The 16,128-nt window shown below is 39.4% G+C and overlaps 1 protein-coding gene across 1 annotated transcript in view; it reads left to right on the top strand.

The window, feature by feature from the left end:
- The window catches only part of UBAC2 (UBA domain containing 2), a 170,822-nt gene that overhangs the window by 96,462 nt on the left and 58,232 nt on the right, over positions 1-16,128 (top strand). The window contains exons 5-6 of the mRNA XM_052650151.1: positions 7,604-7,727; positions 11,168-11,215. Coding sequence (XP_052506111.1) covers positions 7,604-7,727; positions 11,168-11,215 — 172 coding nt within the window. The remainder of the gene's footprint in view (positions 1-7,603; positions 7,728-11,167; positions 11,216-16,128) is intronic.

Raw genomic sequence — 16,128 nt, forward strand, 5'->3', positions numbered from 1 at the left:
GAGTAGCAGAGTCCCAGCTTTCCTGATCCTCAGTGGGAGTTTCTTTGTTAGACTACAGGGTGTGTTTGATGAATAAAAGTAGCCAGTAGTATGCAGCATAGATTGCATCCCAGGCAGTGCCCGGGGCTCCCTAGGTATATTCACTCCCCGACTCTCACAAAGCTTTCCCCAATCCGTTGCCGGTGGTGAAACCAAGGAACAGAGCGCTCACGAGTCTTGCCTCAAGACACAGCTGTTAAGTGTCAGGATTTACTCCTGGCAGATCGGCTCCAGGAATGACATTCGACATAATACATTTTAGCCCCCGCTCCTATTTCCAGCCTGATCTGATGTTACTGGTAGGAAACAAGTAAAATAGGAAGACATCTCAGAACTTTTAACACATACCAGCTCATACACCTGCCTGAACCAGAGGGAAGAGAAGGGCTGGGGAGATGGGACAAGAGCGGGAAGGAGAAGAATAAGTTGCTATCAATAAGGAGTTCATTGATTTATTTGTAGCATATTTTAGTGCAAGTAAAAGTTTCATAAATGAATTTAGACTTTACTGGCTTAAACAGGATGTCTATGAAAACAGTTTGGATTGAAATTTCCACCAAGAGAAGGTGAATACCTAGGATGGCTCTTAGGCTTGTTAAGTATTTGCAGATATTTAACAGAACATTTTTATTTCTCTGTTCTGGCTTTCCAGATACCACAAGGATCTTTGTCACCTCTGTTGTTTTTCAGGGGATTAGCATGTTAGGTATTTCATCTGCCATTGAATCCCTGTGTTTTACAAACTTCTTGGGAGGCTGGGAAGCTGTATGGACTGGGGGATACGACACATCCTTAGCATATACACAACCAGGACCTTTTAGCAGCTGCAGGAGGCCCTTAACCGTAGCAGAGAGACTGCTGTCCCTACCAAACTCCTTTACTGGGTGGGGAGCTCTTTTTTTAGTTGTAAACTTTTAAAGGATGCCAATTTTATCTCATTTTATCCCCTAGAATGTTTCAGATCTGGCCAGCTGCAGATAGCTAATCAATGCCTGTGGAAAGCATAAATGAATAAAAAGTCATAGTGACCTGAGTTGATATTATTCCATTAAATGACTGGTCATGTTACTGAGAAGCTCTTAGAAGCCAGTTGAAAGTAATTTATCAAAGGCATTCCCACCACTCACACGATATGTGAGCCTAGTGAGTGAGGATGCTTTCTGGAGCCGTGTGCTCTTTGCAGTGTCATGTCCAAGAACTACAATTAACCCCCCAAGAGAAAACATGCACTGAAATCCTAGCAGATGCAAAGTCCAGCCGGCAGCACAGTTAGGTGTATAGACATCCATAGACTCAGTCTCCATGTGAAATATTCTCTAAAGATCTCGAAACAAGTTCAAGAAGAAAATGCCCACAGAAGTGGTAGGGCGGGGAAACTTTGCCTATTGGATTCATCCTTCAGTGGGTTAATGGGCAGAGGGAGGAGAGACCAAGGCTAGCAGGCAGTTTTCCAGTGCTTTCTATGACAACCAATATTATATAGCACTTACTATGACACCCAAGGACTGGGCAGTATGGTTACTCCCCATTTTACAAGGGAAGCAGATGAAACCCGAGAAGCAACATGTCCAGGGTCACGCAACTGGTAAATAAGAGAGCCCAAGCCCGACTCCAGAGCCCGTGCTCTTAACCACTATCCTATATCATGCTTAGAGCAAGACCCTCCCCCTCAAAAAGCACACCCTCCTTTAGAGGAAGTCTCTGCACAGCTTTCATGTTACTACGAGTTTCTGTCACCTCCGTTCCCAACCTGGACATAAATATTGGCAGTTCACTGCACCTAGTTCATTGTTTTGTGATATTTTTTATGCATACAGAAGTTCTAGGAAGAAAATACAGAGCTGTGTTTAGCCTTTCTGATCTTCAGATAAACATAAAGCAAAAAAGTGCTGTTCCTTTTTCACTTATTAGATTAACAGTTTATATTTAGAATTAAAATACTCATGTTGTCAGAGAAGCAGTGAAGCCCAGACTGTCTGCCACTGGTGGGAGAGTAAATATTTCTGTAAACTGAAAAATATCAATTTTAATTAAAGTTCTTCTTTTTTTTTTTAATGTGTACCCTTTACTCCAGGAATTTGACTATTGAGATTCTATCATGAGAAATAATAGAAAGTATAAAAGTAGAGAAGTAGCAGAAATACAGGAAAGACTTTTATGTACATAGATCCCTGGTCAAACAGTAACAGGTACTAACTTCTCAATTGTGCTGAATAACTTCATCACAGTACATTTATGTGTAGAAATGCTCCATTCTACAATAACTTTGTTCTTTTCCTTCATAAAGTATCCTGAAATACTGGCAGTATTTGCTGATTACTTGATACTGTCTTTTGTAATTGTGAGTTCGCACAGAAATACAAAGTAAGCCCTATTTTTTTTGGCAAAGATATTTCTGGCCCGATTCGCTGCCTTCACCTAGCGTAATATCAGCTTATTAGAACTGCCAGTCATCAGAGAGTCTCAACTGTATTAATGATAAGATTTCTGATGTTAGAAATGTTTATAGCTTTTTGTTAAAAAGATTCTTTACTTTAAACCTTAACTAGACTTTCAAAGTTTTTCTTAACTTACAAGACTTTGTTGAAAAAAGCAAAATATCTGTTACTTACCTCTGAGTGCCTTATTGGGGCCCCTGTGTGGCAGCAGTCAGTATTCGCCCAAACTGAAGTAGGTTAACCTTGCATGTTGTTTTAAGGGAGATTACCAGACATCCTTTTATGGTGGTGGCTTTTTTTTCTGTCACCCTGTGACTGAGCATAGTAGTGATCAGTTAGCCTCATGTGTGCGTGTGCACTTTTTTTTTAATGGGAAGTGAAATTTTTCTGTTAGTGATTTTTTTTTTAGAAAAGGGTTATCCAAAAACCCCTTGGAATTTATGAGTTGTTGATATCTATGGAACTTTTATAAATTTTTCTATAAAGATTTAAGTTAAAAAAAATTCTTTGGAAGAGACTGAAGAAATAAACCTTAACCAGGGGGAGAAAAAAAGGAATATAGCTACTGATGATGTTGTATCCATATTACATGTGAAGTATGAGTGTTAACATGTTTTAAGGGAAAAATGTCAATTTTGCCAATTCTGTCTGGAAACTTGGTGCAGGGAGTAGTTTACTCATTCTGTGTCTTATCAGCAGCTTAATGAGAAAGAAATAGAAGTTTCTGTGGTGAGTGGAGGAAAATGCTCTTTTGCATGTATATAATGATTAGTTGGTTGTTTTTAGGCAGGAGACCAACCGACTGGATCAGTGACTGCATGAACCCATGTTAACAGGGAGGGGTTGAAGGGTACAGCTAGAATCACCTGTTATGCACACAGACCTGTGCTATTCACCTTCAAGTTTTAATCGACTCAGTTTAAACCAACAGTGTCACATGGATATAAAAATGCAAACTGATTTACAGGCTAAATTAATGGAAATAGAGCTCTCAGAATACGAGAGGTGATCTGGTCATTCTCAGTGAGCTCAAGAAACTGCATTTTGCCAAGGCATGGATGACCTAGAGCCTGCCTGGGAGGTGCGGGCTCTGGGTCCCAGGTCTCAGGAGAAAAGATTGAATGAACTGAGCATGTCCAGGCTTGGCGGGGATGTGATCATTATCTTCTGATCACAGTAAAGGGTTTGGGTTGCATGTGTCACTCTTCCTAACTCCAGAGGGTAAAAGGAGACAGCTCTCCAATCAGACTAGGAAAGCAGTCCTCGAAAGTTGGGATCATTTTTAAAAAAAAAGGGCACACATTGTTTTTGTGTGCTCAGTCATGTCCAGCTCTTCTATAACCCCATGAACTGTAGCCCGCCAGGCTCCTCTGTCCGTGGGCTTTCCCAGGCGAGGATACTGGGGTGGGTTGCCATTTCTTTCTCCTGGGGATCTTCCCAACCCAGGGATCGAACTGGAGTCTTCTGCCTTGGCAGGAGGATTCTTTACCACTGAGCCACCTGGGAGATCCATCTCTTCTGTAGGTGCTTGCATAAACCAGCTGTCTGTTTGGAGGGATGTTGCTGAGAGAGTTGAATCATTTGGTAGGGAGTTGTGACTCTCTGCCCTCAGAGACCCTTCCACTCCAGGATTCTGTCAAAGTGCTGAGGACTTTTAGCCTCTCAGTGTATTATTCCATTGAGGTTATTATAAGCTCTACCGCGCTGAAGATGCATAGAGAAACGTTGTCAAACGGAGTAATGCTCACCTAAGTTCTTTGGGACTCCATGCCACTATGTACAATAAAAGTACTGAACTAAATGATCACCAAGGTAACTCCTAGTATAGCAGTTCTCTGAGGGGGAAATACAGAGATTTTATGATTTGATTGGTCAGTGTGATAAACTTTTACAGAACTAGTTCCTTTAAAACTTGGTTTGAAGACTCCTTTAGACCATGAAATTTTTGAACCTTGTTTAATGTCCCTGGATATGTTTCCTTGTCTCCTGGTTTATAGTCTGCGGGAACTTGAATAGAATCTGTATCCTGTTGTTGTGTGAAATTTGTATTGATCTTAATTATGTTGAGTTGTTCATAGTGCTTTTCAGATCTGCTATATCCTTCTACTTTTCTGTCTATTCACTGTATTAATTTTTGAGAGTTTGATGTTTAAACTACAACCAGAAATCTTAATTTTTCAAACTATATGTAACTTTGTTCTGTATTTTCCAAATCTCCTGTAAATATGTTATCATGCTTCATAATTTAAAAAATAAAAAGGAAAAAAAAAATTGGATCGAAGAAGCCTTGAAGAAGACACTGTTGAGAAGTTTTTCAGTTTGTTGAAAAGCCATTCTGGTGGGGTTTTTGTCTTTTAATTTTCAAAATAATTTTTGTTAAGTAAAGCATTTTTATTTTATGATATCCAGGTAAAGTAAATGTTCTAGCAAACTGGATCTCCCCTCTTTTTGGTATTAGAGTAATCACATGTATAAAGAAGAGGTGACAGGGTAATTGTCCTTTGAGATGCTGTTGATGTTTACTATCAGATAGTTTCATGAGTTCACAAGCCTTATTTTTATTGTTGAAAGTTGCCAGGACTGCTTTAGTTGTACTATAAAAGTAGAGTCCCTGTCCTTTTTCCATAGAAAATGTAAGATGGACATTTGTGACCTGACCTCAGTGCTTCTATTTCATTTGTTCTGTCAAGCATAGTTGTGAGTATATAGGAGATACTCAACAAATGTGAGTGACATTATATCGTGTATTCCTTTCTGTGCTTCAGCCCTGTATGCTTAAGCCACATAGGACTTCCAGAAGTTAGCTGTTCTCAGTATGAAAAGGTCAAGCTGAGTTACTGTTGACAGTATAAAGAACAAATGTTGTTGTAAAATAAGGAAAAGAGAAAGACTGGTCAGTGACTAATAACACTCAGTGTGTATAGAAATAGCAGTGGAAATTTTCTACAGAGCAGCCTGTACCACCTTGCTCTGAAATATGTGCTTTTGTATATTGGGTAGGTGTGGTTTAGTATTTAGTCAGCATTTAAAACTGCATAGTGATGAATAACTTCTAAGGAATTTTGAAACTTCTTCTGTTGGTATGTAAGATATGAACTGTGGTCATTAAAATTCCTATCAATATTTCTTAGTTTACATTGAAATGTACCCTCAAGTAAGAACTCTGCTTCAGATGTTTTATTATACCTTCACTCTTTACATTTTATTGCTAAATGTAAACAGAAGACCTTCTATAAATTGAGTACCTAAAGACATGTTCCAAGAGACCAATAGGTGATAGTTTGAGTGTATCTATGAAACTGCATGTTTTAATCCCATTAAAAATAATAAAGCAAGAAAAGGGACTTTTTAAAACAAAAGACAAATCCTGCTGTATGGTTTTACCATTTTAAAGAGAAATTCATTCATTCAGCAAGTACCAACAGAAGACGTTTCAGAGTGCTGCCATCTACCTCGTTTTCAACATGTGTTGGCTTTTTGTTTTGTTGAAGAGTAGAAAGGACCGTGGATGATTTTTTAATAACATATTCTCTATCAAAGATGGGCAAATGTTCTAGAGGGACCTGTGGTTTCCACAGAAATGGTAATGAGAACATTTCTTTGTGGAAGTGAAAAGTATTTCTTACATTTTTCTTATGATGCAGTCATTTCTTTGTGTGCTGCCACTCATCCAAAATACGAGGAAATAAAAGGCTAATTGAATTAACAAGTGTTTAATGAAGAATGTGTGTTAAGTGTGTGTCCAAACCACAGGACTCACTCCTGTCTCCTGCCTTACCCTGGTAGGAATGTGTGTTTGCAATCCTGGAGCTAGTTCCTTGAGGTTAGGGCCTGCTTCCTACTTAGAGGTGTTGATGGAGCTCCTGTACCTGACCTGCGGCCTCTCACACAGTGCCCAGGTAATTGATTCATTGATTCACTCAAACAGTGAAACTGGGGTAGCTTCAAGGGCAAAGGAGAGTGGCTAACTGCCAGGAGGGTTGGAGAAATCCCTGGGGAGAGGAGCTGAGCTCTGTCGTGCACCACAAGCATGAGTTTCCTAAGCAGAAAAGTGTGACAGTTTTGTGTTGAAAGAATAACCTGCATCAGTGAGTAGTCAGCAGAGGCTGAGGTGCCCAGGGAGCATCTGGACAAGGAGGGGGTGAGAGGGGATGGGCCAGATCAGGGGAAGGGAGAAGGGGATGGTTGTAGGAAACCACACTGGTAAGAAAGAATCACAGGGTTTGCTGGTTCATGCTGATGTTTGAATTTCTTCTTTGGATACTGGGAGCCTGTGGAAGGAAGGGTTTTAACCAGGGGTGTGACATGGTCAGAGCTGTGTTTGGGGGAAGAAAATACTGTTGGCAGTATTAGGAGATGGATTCAAGAGAAGCAAGTCTTCATGTAGAAAGACGTTTGTGACTTTTGAGTATGTCAAGTTGAAGGTATCAGATCGAATTTCATAGCCAAGGTGAGGGGACAGTCAGACAGCTTAGGGACTCACTTCATTTTTTTTAGTTGAAGGCGTAGAAGGGCTTAGGAGTATACAGAGAGAGACTAGAGCAAGGAGAAAAGTCTTCAGTGGAACCCTGGAGAAGGTAGAAGAGAAGTGGAAGAAATCATGGGTAAACCAGCAAGAAGCAGAATTTAAGACAAAATCAGGAAGATATTTGAGAAAGGGAGGACAAGAGCGCGAGCCTTGTCAAGTGCTACAGTAAAATGTAATTATTGGACAAAGTCTGACATGAAGATTTTGCATTTTACCATGATGAATTGTAACGCTTCTTGATTTTGGTTTGTCCCGTTTCTTTCATCAGATTTCAAATCATTCATGAAAAGAAAACGTAGCATCAGCTTTACATTTTCTCACAGTGCTGATAGTTCATTAGTAGATGCCAAACCACTACTTTGCAATAGCTTTGGGAGAGTTAACAAAGATTAGATAGTTAGAGTTCTCATAAAATATTATATATACGTAAAAATTATTTTGGATGTGTTGTACATATAGAAACCAACTTGTGTATCTAAGATCATGCTTTCAGACTGAAATAAAACGATAAGCAGTGTTACTTCAGATATACATTTGCCGTTGGTGTTGTAAATTGAGCATTATACCATAGTGATTTTTTTTTTATTTGTTTGCATAGCCTGGCACCTGTGTTTGCTCTCTTTGTACCATTTTACTGCTCCATCCCAAGAGTCCAAGTGGCACATATTCTGGGCCCGTTGTCCATCACAAACAAGACACTGATATATATATTGGGACTACAGGTACAGTATACCTTTTTCTGTTCACATTTCTTTAACCAGATCTGCCTCTCTCTGTCTCTCTTTCTCTCTCTTTTTTTTTTTTTTTTTTTTGGTCTTTTTCTCATTTGATCTCCTTGAAAAACAAAGTTTTTTTCCCCATAAGTTTGGCTTCATGATCTGTATCAAACGTTCAAAGGAAGTGTTACAGAATGAGAACATCAAGGTATATAAGGTACTAGAATACTTTCATAGCCTTTAGAAATCTGATAAGCGCTTTCACTGTAATTTGTATCGGTGGAAAATATTTTAATTTTGTTGTACAATTGCGTGTAAGTACTTTTTCAAAAATCTCAGTATGAAGTGGAAACATGAGAACAGTCCAAAGGCGGAACGTGGAAAGCCACTGCCAAAATTAATTCATCGAATACAGAGTCACAAGTAAAGCTCTAAAGCAGGAACCAGATACACTGTGCCAGCCTCATAACTCCTGTGCCACAGCAGGCTTGATTGCACTGTCGCCATTCGCTGAATGGTTTTACCCGATGGCCATTAGTGGACTTACTGTTTGACTTAAATCGAAAAAGATCGTCTTTACCAACATGCAGTGAATACTGATTGCTCTCTGCTAGGTTCCAGGCCCAGGAATAGAAGATACGTGTGATTTTCAGTTTTCTACCTGTAGCATTACACCTGTCACTTTCCTTTCACTCTCACACCTTTTAATGTAAACTTTTATTCTGCTGTTTCCTGTGGTACCATATGTAGCTTGGCCTTTTGATCCACTGTCAATACTCATAACATTCCTTATCCCACACACATCAAACCGGATGCCACTGTCACTGTGCAGGGCCCTCCTCCCTCCCCTTTTAACCTTCAGCATTTCCTCCACCTTCTCTTGTCTGCTCTCACGTGTTATCAATGGCCAATCTGGGGTGGGTGTTTCCTTACCACTTTTACAACCATTTTTCATGAAATATGTTTATTCCTCATCTCTCAGCCTACAAAGCTTTACACTCCCCTTTGTCCTCTCTAATACTCTCATAACCTAAGAGCCCGTTTCCACGTTTTACTCTTATCACTAGGGTTTGCAGTGGCACGCTTAATTCTTTTTAAGATGTTCCAACAGAAGGCAGAATGCAATGGTCGCAGAGTACCCTGGACCAGGGGCAGAGGCCCAAGTTCCAGTTCTGACGTGGCGTGCGTAAGCTTGGTACTTGGGTCGGGTCATGAAAGCCTCTGGTCCTCATGTTGGCTCTAGTTAGAGAGCAGCTTTGAGGGTGGAAAACGTTTTGTTACCTGTAGAGCAGGAATTCAGTGGAGCCCTGTAGCAAGTCTTTAGAGCCAAGTGGATGTTGGTTTAAGTACTTGCTCTGGTAATTTTCCTTTTCCGTCACTTTTTCTGAGCCCCCATTTGCCCACCTGTAAAGTGGGAACAATGATATCTATTTTACATGGTCATTTGAAGATTTAGAGATTGTAGCATTGGGTTTTTGGGGGTAATCAGAACAGGTAATAAGAAACTAAGTCAGTTGGTTCCTAATATTAATAATGTATATCTGTATGACTGCCACCTTTGGTTTTTCTGAGATTGTGAGTGGTTTTGTTTTGTCGTTTTTTTTCTTTGTTTTTTGTTTTTGGTGGGATAGAAGTTGATGCAGAAAGTAGAGGTGGAGATGCCCTGGGCCTCTTGATAAAATCTGAACTCTTTATCATGAATGGCATCCAGAGTTTCTTCTTGTCCATCTAGTATCAATTCCCACCCTTCCCCCACCTTGACGTGAGTGTGAACCTTTTATTCTCCAGACTTCTGTTCCCTCCACTCTGAACCTTCACGCTCATTTCTGTGCCTCTCTTACTCAGCAACTTCTTGAAACCAGGGACATTTGATAGATGAGTGATTGAATGACTTTAGTCCTTCTCAGGAGAGCAAAGACGTTTGTGAAGAGACATTGACGTACACAGGGCTCAAGAGCCAGTCATGTAATGCCCAGGTCTGGGGCCCATGGAGGATAAAATGTAGCTTGAGATGCAGCACTTGCCCCTTGGGGAGGCCAGCAGTGAGAAAAAAACACACAGCAAGTGCTGTGGAAGTATTACTGTTCTCTGTACTTTTGGAAGAAGACTACAGAAAAATAATTTTACACCTAATTCTCATTCCTGTTGTTTTCAAAGTCATTCACACTTGAACAAGCATCCATGCTCGATCAAAGGATTAAATTTTAGATCAAGGGATTAGAGTTGCAGCCAGTGCTCATTTCTCCATGAGCTAACACAAGAGCACAGCTTGTCAGACTCCTTTATACCTGTGCTTTGCCATCTGTTACCTTTGTATCTGTCTTCTTTCTATGTATCTTTTTTTCTATCTATCCTTGATAAACATGCACAACTTTGAGGTTTTCACCTGGCGCTGATGTCGGCGATGAACCTGCTTATTTCTCTACGAGCAGAAATGCTTAACTCCCCATCTAATGATCTAATGATCTAATAGTGAACAAACACTAAGATACAGATCTTTTTTTTTTTAGTCTGCATGTGTGACTTCATTTTACCCTCTAAATATTTCAGTATTAATATTACATTTCAGTGTATTTCTTATAAATAAGGTCATTCTCTTGCGTAACTACTGTTCATTTAACAAAATTGGGAAATTAATATTGGTACGGTCTTACTCAAATTTTACCAGTTGTCCCGATATTATCCTGGTACTAGGCTACAAATCTTTCTTTCTTGCAGGAACACTTGGGAGATGTCTTATGACTAAAAAAAAAAAAAAAAGAAACCCTGAACACAATCCTTGGATGTAAATGATTTGAAAAAGGCAGAGATTTCACGAGACCCATTTCTAACTACTTTTGCCATTAATGAATTCTAAGGCCTGTTACTTGGTTCACTCTTTTCTGGGCCAAACTGGAATGAGAGGATCAGTGGTTCAGCAGAGCAACATCATTGGGCAAGGACCTGTATGCTGACAGACGTCTTCCATCTAAAACTAGAGTAGCAATAATAAGAAATTGAAATAAGAGAATTATGTGAACTATAATACATGTCATTACTTGACACTAAGCATTAGGCGGCGACTGTATATTTTCCGTGTTGTTAATGCTAATAATTTCTGTCCATATAGTATTTTACTTTGTATAAACCAATTAATGTCCATTTGTAAACAAGAATGTGCTTGAATTTCACTTATTTTTCTTTGCACAAGAGCGGGCTGGTTTCAACCAATCTGTTTTAGGCTGTTGAAAAGCTGAATGAGGTCTTGGTAGAAGAGGAAAGAAAAGAAAAATTGGTATATTATTTTCCTTTATATAACAGAGTATTTGCTAATCTTGCGTTTGTTTAGATTAATAATATATATAATTAAGACAACATAAATGGTAATGACTATAATTATGTAAAAGTAAATATGCTGTGACTGGCAGTTGAATTTCATTTTTAGTTGCCTTTTTTTTCTTTTATAGCTTTTCACCTCTGGTTCCTACATCTGGATTGTAGCCATAAGTGGACTTGTAAGTGTGATTTCCCTCCCTCCCCCACCTCCCCTCTTTCCTGAAGAAACTTGAGGGAAAATGTCATATTGAGATTATGGATTATATTCAGTTGTCTTCAGGTGTCAGATTCCATCTCAGAGCTACTTCCTTAGTAATGAAAAAGCCAGTTACATGGATCATTGAGACAAAAGAGGCCAGATTATCTCAGTTTTCAAGGTAATTTTAGTGGAAGTTTTAGCTGAGTTTCTTGTCCATGTTATTTTAAAATTACATTAGCAGTAATCAAGCTCACAGCAGGACAAAAAGAGCAGAAAAAGAAAATGAAGAAGTCGGATTTGCCAAAAGCAGGGAGAGATATTTTGTTTCTTTCGGAAAAAGACTTGGTCATGCAAGGGGAAAAATAGGTTAAGTGGAAAGTCAGGTGGATGAGAACTGATGCAAGATTCGTCAGGGTGTGTGGCCGGAGAAGGAAGAGGGAGTTAGCTGAAGGGTTTGGGTGGTATCTCATCTGTGTGCCACACAGAAGCTTCATCTTCCCCATCCCCATGCTTTGTATTGTTTTATTTTAATTCACATACGTCTTCAACTCTATGAGGTATCAAGAAGGAATCTAAAGCATGAAATTAAGCTTTATTTTTCATCCATGAATTCGAACTCCCAGATTTCTATAAAAACTAAGTTTGTAACTAGTATATGTGGAACATAGTTTTAATTTCTTTCTTGGAAATGACTAAGAAAGTTACAGACTGGATTCACAGGGATATGTATAACATCAAGGGGAAAGGATTTGGACATAACTTTGCATTTCACTGGGCTTCCCTGGTGGCTCGGCAGTAAAGAATCTACCTGCAATGTGGGAGACCTGGGTTCGATCCCTGGGTCAGGAAGATTCCCTGGAGGAGGGCATGGCAACCCACTCCAGTGTTCTTGCCTGTGGAATCCCATGGACGGAGGAGCCTGGTGGGCTACAGTCCATGGGGTCGCAAGAGTTGGATTTGACTTGGCGACTAAGCCGCCCCCACCCCCACCACCATGCATTCCACTGCAGACATTTTAAGTAAGTTATCACTACTTACTCTTATTTCCTGGGTGAACAGTACAATGGGACACTGGGTCATTGCTTTTAGCCAGCTCACTTCTGTCCTTCCTTTACGCTCTCTGTATTAACCATTTTCTGTGTTTGTTCTTTTCATATACAACTTATTCCTTCACTCCTCGCAGTTTCCAGCCACAGTTCTGAGGACTGAAGTCACTTGGTTTCCCCCCCCCCGAAACACTTTCCACCGATGTCCCGATTGGCTTCAGGACTGCAGAGCTGAACTCCATTGTGAGGTCTTCAAACCATCTGAGCCACCTGGTATTCTTAAGACTTGTAGTGACTTAAGGACAGCCTGGGGTCATTCTGCTCCTGTGAGACACAGTGGCCAGGCTCTGCCCCATCTAATCTCATCCCCACTTGATCTGCCAGCTTGACTGGCAGGTTTTTAACCAACCTGAAGACAGTAAGTTGAGAGTTAATTGCTTTCATAATGAGAGCAGCCTGAGAATTTACTCTTTCGTTTGTGATACATTCTGTTTCTCTTAACAGTGATAATCTTCAGTCCTTTTTTTTTCCTAAAACATCCAAAAATTTGAAAAGTACCTTAGTGTATTACGTCTCATTGTGTTAGTTTTCTGTTGATTGATTTGCTCTCATTGTCTGAGCCCTTCCTTAATATAAACTCACTATGTGACTCATTTGTTTTAAGACATCCCATTTTATTTCTTTATTCTGTTTGCAGACTCCTGGTTTTCAAATAAGTTCCTGATATCACCTCAGAAAGTTTCACTCTATGACATTCAGTGCTCTAGAATTGAAGGTTGCGTTTCTCATCTCTTTCTAGTCTTTTTAAAATCTAAAGTTTGTGTGTTGTGGTCAGCCTTTTCTAGTACACATGCTTAACAGGTGGTAAGGGGCTGATTTAATTTCATAAAGGAATCAGAAGTTTAACAAATTTTTAACATTAACATTCAGAAGAGTGAATTGAATTGCTTGATATTTGAAATACAATTTTCAGATGAATGTAGCTTTAGAATAATCCCATTATTAATAAATATCTCTGAGCCAGTTCAATCTTCACTTTATTGTAAGTAATTCAACCAGGGTTACAGACCTGTTATCCTTACACAAATCTGATAACTCTTCATATCAACCTTGTTCTTTATTATTATCCCAGTGTAGTTAGATGATATTGATTGTGTTGACTTAAAATGATCAGTGTCAGTGATAATTACCCCAGTTTTCCTTCACATTATACCATAGATGTTAGTGCTTGTTTTGAATTTAATGAATATTTTGTTTCTGACTTTTTCCAGAAAAGCACACTTTTATTATGAAATATTTAATATAATATGGTATACTTTAGATAAGGATAACTATAAAGGAGGGTGTTGTTTTTGAGTGTTTGGTTCACACACCACTGATTATAGGATCGAGGTCTGAGATTCATAAAGCCACAACTTGTCCCAGATGCCTCTTGCTCAACGTGACTTCTCCTCTCCCCATATTTATCAAGCAACTTCCTTTTTTTGTTTTTTGGGGTTTTTTATGTTAAAATACTAAAAATAAAATAAAATTTTTACTCTCCCCCCAAAAATGCACAGATAATATTCAGTGTTTTGGAGGAATGTTAGAAAACCTGTTGATAAAAAGATCACCTTTTAGCTCTGAAATCAGTAGTTCTCCTAACATACTATGTGTAGTAAGGAAGTAATTTGATTTCAATCTGGGTTTTTAAGAGAAAGAGCTTTTTCTTATAAAGAGACATTTGTATAAACATAAGTAATGTGTTATCTGCTGTTATAGAAACCAAAACCTTTACTCATGCTTTTCTGAAAAGCTGCCAGCTTTGGGTTTATTTTATTTAGTTATGGGTGGATTTATTTTGCTTTAGGCCAGTTTTTCTCTCTCTTTGTGTCACCCATCCCTTCATGATTAGAAATGTTTCTGAATACCCAGCTTAAAAGTATCCCACTGATTAAAAGAGGAAAAGGAGGGTAAATTCCATTAGTACAGTATTTTGCTAGGTTGGGAGTGGTGTCGCAGAAAAGAATAAGGACTAAGTATTTTTCCTGGTTGGAGAGGGGTTAGGAAAGTGTGTTTAGCTTTCAAGGAGCAATAATGAGTTGATTTGCCCAGAACAGCTAGGATCCATTTTGCGATCCCTTGGGGATTACAGTTGCTGCCCAGAAAGTATAAGGGGCATTTGGTTTTGCATAAAGATTGAGATTACTCACATGTAACATTGATACCTATTTTAATATTGCATTGTTTTTCCATCGACAGTTCTGGCTTTGAATACCAACAGTTAATGCCTATAAATATGACTGTTTCCTTGAAAGTTGGCAGAATTGTATAATAATTGATACAGTACACAAGTGAAATATTTCCATTTAAGTGGGTACTTCAAAAATATTAGTCTGCACCTCCTTGAGTTCTGTTCCCACCTCATGTCTCACTATTCTTCTTCATGTCTTTTTTTTTTTTTCTCTCTCTTCTTCGTGTCTTTTGTGAGAGACCTTCTTTGGAGGAAGTCACTCTGTATTCCACAGTTCCACTGCATTTGTTCCATATTAATAAGACTTTTTTCCATAAAGAAAACATTGGTTACTTACTGAACTTTAAGTTCTTTGTGTGGTTCTGCAGAAAGCCTTCAGGCCGTCTGTAGCCCTGCACTTCTTCATTTTCTGCCGTCCTCTGAATCATAGTAGTGAGTCATTACCAGCGGGATGTACCCTAAGTCTCAAAAGCTGAAGTCTCAGGCCTGAGCTGATTCTGGAATGATTAAAATAGAAAGAGCCTGCTGTTGCCAAGTTTTCTCTTTTTTTTAATTCATGTCTTCATCATCATTTGGTCCTCTTTCAAGCTGTTTGAGAGCAGGTGAAGAGGCAGGCCTGTCCTCCTCAGACTCTGGCTTCTCCCCGTCAACCTGTCACTTTCACAGTCTGCATATCCTGCATTTGTTACCTGCTCTGTACAGTATGCCAGACTTTGATTATCTTACAGTCAAGTCACCGTAGTGTGAAAGAAAATCTGTCCTACCCAGTAACAAGGTTAGAAACACAGATTCATACTGCATTCATTAGGACTTTGGACGTGGTCTGAGTGTGTATGTTTTTCCTGTAGGCAGTGGGTGTAGATCTTTAAAGAGTAAATCTTTAAAGCTTTTCAAACAGAAACTTCACGATGGTACGAGATTATAGACGTCTTATTAGGGTTTGTAAGTCACAGAAGCGGGGAAGGGGAGAGTTAAGCAGCCTTGGGGGAATCAGGATGGCACATCTCTGGGCTATAATTTACCTGTCTCTCTTCCCTCCACAAGTTTTAAAGACAAAAAGTAAAACATTGTCTGATGGTAACTGTAAAAGAAAAAGCATCAAACAGAACCTTATGTTGATGGGCTTTCCATGATAAATCATTAAGGGAAAAAAGCTCACGGACCTAGCAGAATCCACTGTGGAAATCAGAACTTCTTTGGAGGAAGTTTTGGAGCCCTGACCTGTTTCCCAGGTGAATAAGGATGGGTGTTGGTTCTGCTCCTTTTCACATCTTTCTCTGCTCTTCACGTTTGCTTTTCTTCTCCCTTATTCTTTCTTCCCTTAGATTTCTTTTCCCAGCTCACCAAAGGAAGGGTACAGCATAGCAGATCATCATCCGACGCCCAAGGTTTTCAGTTGAACCTGAGGGATTGAGGTGATTTTTTAGCATGTCATTGAAAATGAGGACAGAAGCTGCAGAGGGATGTGAGGTGGGTTGGGCTTGTGAAAGAAGCTCGTATAGAAGACAGTGGATCCTTAGAAAGCAGCCCTGTGTAGAGGGTGCTTTCACCGTCTTCTAATTAACACAGTATTTACAATCCCACCACCAGACTGAGTGCTTATCAGTCCATTGT

The sequence above is a fragment of the Budorcas taxicolor genome, chromosome 12, assembly GCF_023091745.1.
Source record: "Budorcas taxicolor isolate Tak-1 chromosome 12, Takin1.1, whole genome shotgun sequence".
In the NCBI taxonomy this organism is placed as follows: domain Eukaryota; kingdom Metazoa; phylum Chordata; class Mammalia; order Artiodactyla; family Bovidae; genus Budorcas; species Budorcas taxicolor.